This window comes from Engraulis encrasicolus, chromosome 9 (genome assembly GCF_034702125.1).
Source record: "Engraulis encrasicolus isolate BLACKSEA-1 chromosome 9, IST_EnEncr_1.0, whole genome shotgun sequence".
NCBI classification, from domain to species: domain Eukaryota; kingdom Metazoa; phylum Chordata; class Actinopteri; order Clupeiformes; family Engraulidae; genus Engraulis; species Engraulis encrasicolus.
Window position 1 is genome coordinate 41,659,128 of NC_085865.1, and position 11,177 is coordinate 41,670,304.

The 11,177-nt window shown below is 45.7% G+C and overlaps 1 protein-coding gene across 3 annotated transcripts in view; it reads right to left on the reverse strand.

The window, feature by feature from the left end:
- The window catches only part of picalmb (phosphatidylinositol binding clathrin assembly protein b), a 30,522-nt gene extending 22,764 nt beyond the window's left edge, over nt 1-7,758 (reverse strand). For all 3 annotated transcript variants that reach the window (XM_063207166.1, XM_063207165.1, XM_063207163.1), the window contains exon 1: nt 7,176-7,758. In XM_063207166.1, coding sequence (XP_063063236.1) covers nt 7,176-7,305 — 130 coding nt within the window. In that variant the 5' untranslated portion in view covers nt 7,306-7,758. The remainder of the gene's footprint in view (nt 1-7,175) is intronic.
- Nucleotides 7,759-11,177: the final 3,419 nt, after the last annotated feature.

Consider the following 11,177-nt stretch of genomic DNA (forward strand, 5'->3'; position numbering starts at 1 on the left):
TTGGTACAATGGCTCGGGTTAGAGTAAGGAAGAGAGCAGAATGAGGTATGATTATTATAGAGATAAATATAATATGATTGGTACAGTGGATCAGGTCTGGAATAAGGAGTAGGGATGCAAAGGATTAATCGATTAATCGACTTAAATCGATCAACACGTTAATCAACTAAAAACATTAATCGCAATTAATCGACAATTCAACTGACAAGAATACCAGGTGAAATGGGTATGTGAAGAGTGTGTGAAGAGGGGTGTGAATAGTGGGAATATTTAAACTACCTTTGGATTAAAGAATTGAAATAGAATTAATTTAAATGTGGTATTTTATGTCAATTTTTTATTACATTTTTTAGATTTAGTAGTTTTTTTTCGAGAAACAGAGATTTCGGGGGGAAAACCCCGCTTATCAATACATCGTAAGTCGATCGATAAGGCTATCAACTAATGATTAATGAATGAATCGATAATTTGCATCCCTAATAAGGAGAGAATAGAATGTATTATAATACTAGAATGTAATACTGTGCAGTGACCACCACGTTTACATGATGCTTTTAATTCCGAAATTATAATTCAGAATTAAATAGTTCAGTCGAGTTCACATTGATCGTTCATTTAATTCCATATTGTGAAGTGTTCACATGACGTTTACAAAGCGGGAGTAAGCTATATTCAGAATTAAACTGAGTTAATTCTGAATTGAATGTCCCAAATAAACAAGGCCAGAATAGCTCAGCACTTAAGTTCTATGGCCGAAGTCTGCTAGCTGGTATCTATTAAGCTTACATACAGTACAGTAACCCTACTGCAGTGTTTCTCAAAATGTTTCAGACCGAGGACCACTTTGTCCCCTAAAAATGTTCAGAGACCACCTGTCAACTTAATTCACAGTTCACTGGTGCTAATTTGACACTGCTAATTTTGATGCAGATCACTTACTTTTCATTCACATTACAAGCATGTCTGATTGTGGTAAAAATAACACTTCATTTATGTTTAGCTTTGTAATAATGTTACAAATGTAGCCAGCTGCTAGCTTGTCTTGGCAAAGTACAAAATCCCCTCTGAGACCACCTGAGCTGTCACGGACCACCAGTGGTCCCCGGACCACACTTTGAGAATCAGTGCCCTACTGCATCCTGCTCCACAATGGAGAAGCAGGTGATGGAGAATTATTAATTACATTCAAGCTCCTCAATTACATCTGGCACACGCTGAACTGATAGACTGACCGATAGAGAGACACAGACAGACAGACAGACAGACAGGCGGACCGGGATATAGCCAGAGACAAATTGACAGGATTGATGTCATCTCTCTCTCTCTCTCTCTCTCTCTCTCTCTCTCTCTCTCTCTCTCTCTCACACACACACACACACACACACACACACACACACACACACACACACACACACACACACACACACACACCTGTGTGTCCAGACTCAATCAATATCTCCCATCATTAGCCACCATAGAAGACCACCCAGAGATGAGCCGCCATACTGTGCAGTGTTGATAACCTGTTAGAGCCAATTAAGGTGCTCAAGGCTTTTACACATTATCTGTTATCCATTCATGCACAAACACACACACACACACACACACACACACACACACACACACACACACACACACACACACACACACACACACACACACACACAAACACACAAACACACACGCACGCACGCATACAGACATACACACACACACACACACACACACACACACACACACACACACACACACACACACACACACACACACACACACACACACACACACAGAGCAGAGATGTCCAGTGCTAGCTAGCTGACCTATATTGCCGAGATGCTTAAATAGGACATCAGATCCACAGCAACAGCCTCTAGGTGGCTTACACACACACACACACACACACACACACACACACACACACACACACACACACACACACACACATTCAGATATTTGATAATGTTTGTGTCTATGTTTGTGTGACTGAGAGAGAGAGACCAGCCTCACTCACACACACAAACAACAACAAACACACACACACACACACACACACGCACGCACGCACGCACGCACGCACGCACGCACGCACGCACGCACGCACGCACACGCACACAGACACACAGACACACACGCACGCACGCACGCACACGCACACGCACACAGACACACACACACACGCGCGCGCGCGCGCACGCACACGCACACAGACACAGACACAGACACAGACACACACACGCGCGCGCGCGCGCCCGCACACACGCACACAGACACACACACACAGCCTTTACATAGCATACTTGGACAGGACCATTGGACATGGACACATGGAGATGTGAGCGCCGCACACACACACACATCTCATACGTCTAACACAGCTGGATGTATCTACGATGACCTCATGACCATCCCACTTCTGACACCAGAAAATATGCAGCGAAAGGGCGAAAAGTTGCTCCTCCAGGACTCGAACCCAGGCCTTCTAGGGTACCAAATGTATCTGTCAATGATGTCAGATTACATTGACCTGCTAAGACATGGCCCCAGTTATGAATGTACTGATACCACAATGGCAATGACCACGTTGTACAGTATTACTGAAGACTCGATATAATGCAGTATTTAGGCTATCTGTTGCAGCATGCTGTATTGTATTGTAATGCAGGCTGATATGTTTGTTACCTGTAGCATGCTGTGTACTGTATGACTGTACGGGCTGTGGGGGGTGTGGGTTGTAGCATGCTGCTGTGTCATATTGAAATGTGGCGCAGTAAGTACGCCAGCATTGAAACTGAGAAAGAGGCCTTCCAAGCCTTGGTATTAGGTTACATATTGTAGTTACTGCACATTTGAAATAGCAGTATCTCTAAAATGAGGAACTCTAAAAAATATATATATATATAAAACATTTGGACCATAAGGCTTTGTCACAAGACAAAGAAGGTGACCATTTTCAGTACAAACTTAATTTTGACAAAATATGTAGTCACTGCACTTTGCCTTTGTACAGTAGAATGTATCCCAGTCACATGTAGTAGGCTATGCTGTATTGTATTACAAAGCATGCTGAAATACCTGTAGCATGGTGTGGGTGTGGACCGTAGTATGCAGTATTTTTATTGGAATACAATATACTGTACTGTATGAGATATATCCAAGGCACTCTTCTTCTGGGTTAAAAAGCTTTTAATAAACAGCTAGTTGATAGTGGAACGGTTAAAAATTGCCAACATGTTTCGGCCGACAATGGCCTGTTTTTACAGCCCTGAAGAAGGCCATTGTCGGCCGAAACATGTTGGCAATTTTTAACCGTTCCACTATGAACTAGCTGTTTATTAAAAGCTTTTTAACCCAGAAGAAGAGTGCCTTGGATATTTTTCATTGACTTGGATGGATCCTTAGTAAAGGATAACCAAAGAGCACCTTCGCCAAAACTTGAGTGAACGCCGAAGCCCTCTGACCCTTTTTCTTTATACTGTACTGTATACCAGGGCTGTAGTCAAGTCCACCTTTGTAGAGTCCATGACGAGTCCAAGACCAAACAAGTCAAGTTTGAGAAAAGAGGTTTGAAGCCGAGACAAGACACAGTCTATGAAACCAAGTCAAGTTCGAGTCACATGTTCTTCAATGAATAAATGTCAATAACGTGACTGTTTAAAAGTAACCTAGCCTACTGTATACTATTATGCATGTGAAGACAAGCTTGCATGTCATTGGATTTCAAGCTACACCAGTGTTCTTAACAAAATTAAGACCGGCTCGTGCGAGTCCAAAAGCCTAATTTGGCAAGACCAGTGTCCGAATCCGTACTCGTGTACTACGGCCCTGATATGTACTCCAGTTACCATGGTGTGGGCTGTACTGTGTGATATAAGCTTAGTGTACTGTATTAGTGTGTGATGTAAGTTTATATATTAGTTAAGCGTCCTTGTATACAGTTCCCAGTAGTGTACTGTAGGGCGTGTAGGGTCTTGTAGATAACAACGCCAATGTGATGTAATGTATTGTAGTTACACCAGCAGTCATGTGTAGAGTGTGCAGAGTGCTGTAGACCGGGTGTTCCCAACCTGAGGGTCGGGACCGCTAAAGAAGGGGGTCACGGAGGTACTACAGCGCCGGGCTCGAGGACAGAAGGGGCTGTTCGCATAAAACTTTGAATATAACCTTTCCATAAGTACATCGATAGCAACAACATTCCCTTCAATGAGTTATGTATTTACTTTTCCTGTGATTTACGTACATTAAAGTTTAACAAAAATATGTTTTGCATTTGAAAAATGGGAGATGGGGAGGGTGACATTCTTAGGTGCAAAAGAGGTAGGGCTGCTCGATGATGAGAATAATCAATATCACGACTATTTCAGTCAATATTGCTATCACAAATTTTTTTATAGATGATATAATAATTTAATAATTTGTATCCCAGCAAAAAAAAAAGTTTGGGAAACACTGTCTGCTGTAGTGAAATGCTCTGAAGGTCCCTGGCTGTCACTGTACTATATTACATTTACTGTACTGTAGTGCACTGCTGCTATGCATTGAAGTTACATGTGTAACTGAGGCGCCTGTTCGCCACTGATGGCTCGAACCTGCGACCTTCCAGTCAACGCTCCTGTCCGGCATGGGAGACACAGCACCATACCACTGGGCTAAAGGCCCATACTGATAGCTCAGCACTGCTGATGATACTGTATGAAGCTTTGGGAGGGAGGTTTACCAACGTTCTCCCGCCGAACTCTGCTAGTGAACATCCGTTACACATGTAATGCAATTAAGTTCAGTGTTTTGTATTCCATTGAACTGAAGTGTAATGCAGTTCAGTCAGTGCAGTGTGTTATTGTATTAAGCACAATGAAGGTAGCCCCATAAATGCTTGCCATTCCGCCAATGGAACGCTGAAAAGATTTTATTACCATGGTAGTAAACTACTATGACATTACACAGTGCCTTTACTAATACATTACGACTTGATCCTTGCCATTCTGGCAACATCCAATTTATAACAGGGGCTGTGTTGGGTTACGTGTAGTAGTGTACTGTTAAGTCCAGAATGTCAAATGCTCAAAAAAACCTCCAAGCAGTCACCAAAACACTTCCTGATACCTGAATGAGGGTGAGTGAATAAATGTAAGCTGTGTGTGTGTGTGTGTGTGTGTGTGTGTCCATGTGTGAGTGGGTGTGTCAGAGGGCGTGTATAACTGAGGGAAACGTTTGATCTGCAGTGTCCCTCTAAGCCTGTATCTGCAGCCATGCCAACTGCTGCACACACACACACACACACACACACACACATCACAGCCCCATGCGACGATAGCCACATGCATCAACATGTGCACGAAAACACAGTGCACGTACAGTACGATAACGTAGCCTACAAGTGTGCGCACAGACACACACACGCACACACGCACATGCGCACACACACACACAGACACAGACACCGGCACACACACTGTGTCTTCATATATACACACAAACAAATGCGCCAGTCATGGGTTCCCAGTACTACTCCACTGTTACCAGCTGTGTGTGTGTGTGTGTGTGTGTGTGTGAGTGTGTGTGTGTGTGTGTGTGTGTGTGTGTGTGTGTGTGTGTGTGTGTGTGAGTGTGTGTGTGTGTGGTCCAGCACTACAAGTGGCCTTGGGGGGCCAGCATCATGTACAAAAACTTTACTACGAAAGCACTACACTACTATGACATTACACACGGTCTTTATTAAGATTTTACAACATATCATTGTCATTCTGTTCACATATAACTTCGAACAGGGTTGTCTCTTAAAACATTTAATGACCCAGCCCACCACACGCTGTCAACTAAAGCCACTACAGTAACCTACACACACACACACACACACACACACACACACACACACACACACACACACACACACACACACACACACACACACACACACACACACACACACACACGACAGTCACCTCTTCCAACGTCCACTACCAGGCACAAGACAGGATGAATAGCTCTGACAACAAACACACACACACACACACACACACACACACACACACACACACACACACACACACACACACACACACACACACACACACACACCTTGCTTGTGTTATTATATTTGAGTGATTGAGCGTATGTGCTGTGTGTGTGTGTGTGTGTGTGTGTGTGTGTGTGTGTGTGTGTGTGTGTGTGTGTGTGTGTGTGTGTGTGTGTGTGTGTGTGTGTGTGTGTGTGTGCGTTTTCATGACATTCAGCCATGTGTGTGTGTGTGTGTGTGTGTGTGTGTGTGTGTGTGTGTGTATGTGTGTGTGTGTGTGCATATCTAAGGATGGAGTGCGGGCATCAGGAGATTAGTGTCCTGAGCCTGCCATGATAAATATAGCAAACACACACACAGCCACCCGAGCAGCACCAGCTGTAGCAACCAACCACCACACACACACACACCGACACGCCAGGCCTGCTCTGGCCGCACACGGGCCACCTGCACCGGGCATTGGACCCCAGCAGGATCCCCTATGCCACGGTTCTCCCCAACCAACCACCACCATCACCACTCTGCCTTCCCGTCTTTCCTATCCAGCGGCTGAAGGTTAGGAAAGACAGTTGTCCAGCATGTCGGCCCATAGGCTACCTTACTATACGCCTGTCTCTCCTCCCTCCCGTCGACTCAGCTAGACACCGATGCATGCCCGGCGCCAGTTCAAATTTGGCAATGCATTGATAAGCGAAGCCGGCCGGACGCTTTCAGATGAACTGGGACGTGAAACGACCCGCTTCCATTCCATACCGCAAAGCATGGTAACAATCCACTGATGTATTCCCGAAATGACAATGGCATTACGGTACGTGGCGTCCAAACGCAGGGCTGTAGCCTCCAGTAGCCTATACAGCAGGCCTTTCTGGGCTCCCCGTCTCCCTGAAATATGTCAAGCATGCCCGAGCGACCTGATTTCCGTGCGCTGCCTTGACTGGATGCACTGAAGCAAACATACAATAGAAAGAGCATAGTGCTGCCTGCGCTAGCCTGTTATCCTAGCATCTCATCTAGGGCCTGCCTGCCCGCCTGACTCCAGCAACGCCAGCCGGGCAGGAGGCGAGGCAGCGAGACACCCACACACACGCATCCCCATCAGGACCGACCGCACAGGCACATCACATCACATCACCACACGAACACACGGCATAGGCATACTCACAGTCCAAGTGTTTCTTCTTGGGCCCCATGATTTCGTGCGTGGTCGCCTTGCATACTGTTTTGGAGACGGCTGATCCCGTGACGCTGTGCTGAGCCGCGGTTATCCTGTCTGTAATGCTCTGTCCTGACATGGTTGCGGTGGCTGTTGTGGACAAAAGACGAGCAGAACAGACGCCCAGACGCGACAATTTTCAAATCTCTGAATGAAACGAATCGTTATATCGACACGGAGGTTCTTGCCAAAGCGCTGACATTGAGTACGCCGAGATGGCGATAGAAAATAGCCCGTCGAGGCGGCGAGTAAGGTGGCTATGTGAAGAAACAACGTATCGCTGTTGTAGCAGATAAACTATACGTCGAATCCTGCATTCAGGGAATAGGTAGCGAGCGTTTCCGTGTGTCGCTACATAGTAAAACAGGTAAATGTGTTTCCTAGATGTATCGTAGCTGACTCATCCTTCATTGCTGCCGCTCTCCTTCGCTCTCTCCCTGCTTCTCCTCCCCTACCGTTTCGCCAGTCAGTCGCCACCCTGCGGAGAGAGAGTAACGGAGAGCAGTGAAGGCATTCAACGAAATGAAATGGCGGGCCGCTCCGTTCCGTTCCGTTCTTGGCGGCTGCTGGCCGTTGCGTGCGTTTTACTGCGCTCCGTGCGCTCACGAACATAGAACGCCCCGACTGTTCTACGGTGGTCAGATGACCGTGGAGGCGCGCGCGGCTCTGGCGAGGTACACGTGCCGAGGGCTGCTCGGGGGTCAGATTATGGCATCATAATCCAACACAGCACTGGCGTTTGGGACTTTGCAAAACACACACACACACACACACACACACACACACACACACACACACACACACACACACACACACACACACACACACACACCATTAGCGGGATAATATTATCCATCTCATAAATGATAACAAAAAGGGATTGAATGACACCTGGTTTATTCCTGCCCTCCAGGGCCACCGCTAGAGAGATCAACAACAGTCTAGCATTGTTGACTGTCTTGGCATGTGGTCCATGTCAGTTAGTGGGCCTCAAAACAGGTGCACAACAACAAATTGTCAATCTCAAGCATGAATGATTATGTTTGCGCACTTAGAAGGAAACGAATGCACGCCACATTCAGCAAACAACAACACGTGGATTAATGTTAATGTCCACTGAAAGTAAAAAAATAAGTGCCATAATAAACTGATAGTAGCTACAGTCGTAGGCTATCCATCGTATTCAGACGGCCAAATGAGCAGCATGTAGTTTTCTCTCCTCGCCACATGGCGGCGGTGTGTCGCAGGTGATGACGGTTGCAGGTGTTCTTGTGTGAAATAAAAACCCTGCTAGGCTTATTTTACACACACACACACACACACACACACACACACACACACACACACACACACACACACACACACACACACACACACACACTTCTGAGTCGCAAAAGTTTGACATCAAAGCAATTGAAACTGCCACTGTAGCTTTGTGAAATGAGGTTTGCATTGTGAAATGCTATTTTCACATGAGCACAATCTGGCATTTAAAATCCTTCGAAACACTTCGAAAGCATAGTCTTTGAAAAGCTTTATAAGCACTTTGTAAAAAGTTTACTATTAATCAGCCAAACATTTATAAATGCTTGCAAATGAGTAAAAAAAATACTGTTTACACAACAGACACTGGCCCGTACAGCCAGAATTGTCCTGGAAGTTTGTCTTCCAATGAGCTAAACCAGGGGTTGGCCCTTCAAATGAAAAAGGTTCCCCATCCTTGGGCGAAACTGAGGGAACCACTCGATGTAGAAGTGTCATGCAGGCAAACACACATCCAACTCATCCAGGAGGAGCCGATGACCCCCACTCCGCTGTGCAGCTGTGGGTTGGTGCTTACTCATTTACAAACATTTAAATGCTTTGTAATTAGTTCATTAATCAGTGTTAATAAACATTTTAAAAGAGTGTTACAAAAATGACCTGACCTGTCACCAGCCCTCAGAAGGCCATACGCACGCACGCATGCACACATACACGCACACGGTGTCATTCTGGATGGAAAACCGATATTGTTGCAGGGAATAATGGGCACACACACACGCGCACACACACACACACACACACACACACACACACACACACACACACACACACACACACACACACACACACACACAGAGGCACATCTTGTCACCAGGCTAGGCAGGCAGTCGCTTGGGCCCCCCCACCCCAAGCTTATAGATGGGTAATAACAGTAGTGGTGGCGATTTAGTTGTAAATGTTCATTCATTTGGGTTTTTGCTTGTGGCCCCCACTGACACTTGAATCGCCTCTGCACACACACACACACAAACACACACACACACACACACACACACACACGCACGCACACACACACACACACACACACACACACACACACACACACACACACACACACACACACACACACACACACACACACACACACACACACACACACTCACACTCCTGAGCATGCAATGTGATATGGGGAAATTTCCAGAAGACAAAGGCATGCTATGAGGCCCCACTGCAACCTAGGAAGATGTGTGGAGGATAAGTGGGACAGTTTTGGGGTGGACGCTGAATTGTGTGTATGTGTGTGTGTGTGTGTGTGTGTGTGTGTGTGTGTGTGTGTGTGTGTGTGTGTGTGTGTGTGTGTGTGTGTGTGTGTGTGTGTCGTATACATCGTCGGTAGTTATGGGCATCTGATCCCGGCGGGAAGAAACATGTGTTTGTGTGTGTGTGTGTGTGAGAGTGAGAGAGAGAGAGAGAAAGAGAGAGCGAGAGAGTGCACATGAAAAAAGGGATGTGTGTGTGTGTGTGTGTGTGTGTGTGTGTGTGTGTGTGTGTGTGTGTGTGTGTGTGTGTGTGTGTGTGTGTGTGTGTGTGTGTGTGTCTGGGGCCTAATGTTCCAGTCTGGTCCATATAGGTCATGGGGAGAAGAACAGAAGAAAAGACACATGGGGGATGGGTAACGGAGGTCTGGAGGGATGGAGAGATGGAGAGGAAATGGGGGAATGAGAAGATGAATAGTTGAAGGGAGGAATAAAGGGATGGAGGGATGGAGGGATGACAGGATGAGAATAGAGAGAAAAAGGAATCGAGAGATGACAGGATGAGAGTATGGACAGATGAAGCCTACTGATTTTTTTTTTCATTTTTCAATACCGTTTTTCCTGAAATGCATCCAGTTCTTGTGTGCGACTGCTTTCTTCCTGCATTAAAAAAAGGTATAAGCAAAAGGCTCCATAAAACAAAGAGGCGCTGCCACCTTTTGTACAATTGTATTGTACAATGTACGATTGGATATGGAGAGAGCCATTGAATTCAGAGTTGGTACAACTGTGGCACAGGAAGTCAGTTGGTGGCATGATTCACATAGATTCAAATAACTCTAGGCAGCACCTTCCTGTTCGCTACAGACTGTAACTACATAACAAGCCTAAAAGATGGCCTAAAAATGAATTAATGAATTGCATTTACATTTATCGCGCTGTCTGTGTTCTACGCCCACTTCCTGGAACTATTTTGGAACTATGTCAATGTCGATCTGTGTGTCAAAGGCTCCGTGAGCTGGCATTATAAAAATGGAACACTGAGGTCAATGGGATTGGCATACCGGGGTATTTCAGATAAACAAAGACCTTATATTAACTTTATTATATGGTTTGACGTCATCGGTCGAATGCTCCATTCATTTCAAGGGGGCTCCCCAACGTTCGCACGTCTGTTATTTTTCGATAACGGACGGGTTGGTCTATAACAGACCGCTGTCAATGGCAACAAGACTTTTCACTGCTAAAGCGACTTTTCAACAGTAATCAGCTGCTGTGATAGACAACACCTGTTGTCCTCCTGGCTACCTTGCTGTTGCCTAGCGGTGTTCCACAACGGCACTGTTTTGTTTTGCGCAGCAACAATCTTTTGACATTAAAAACTATAATAGACTTAACATTAAATAGGCCTAAAGAAATGTCCCCGCCA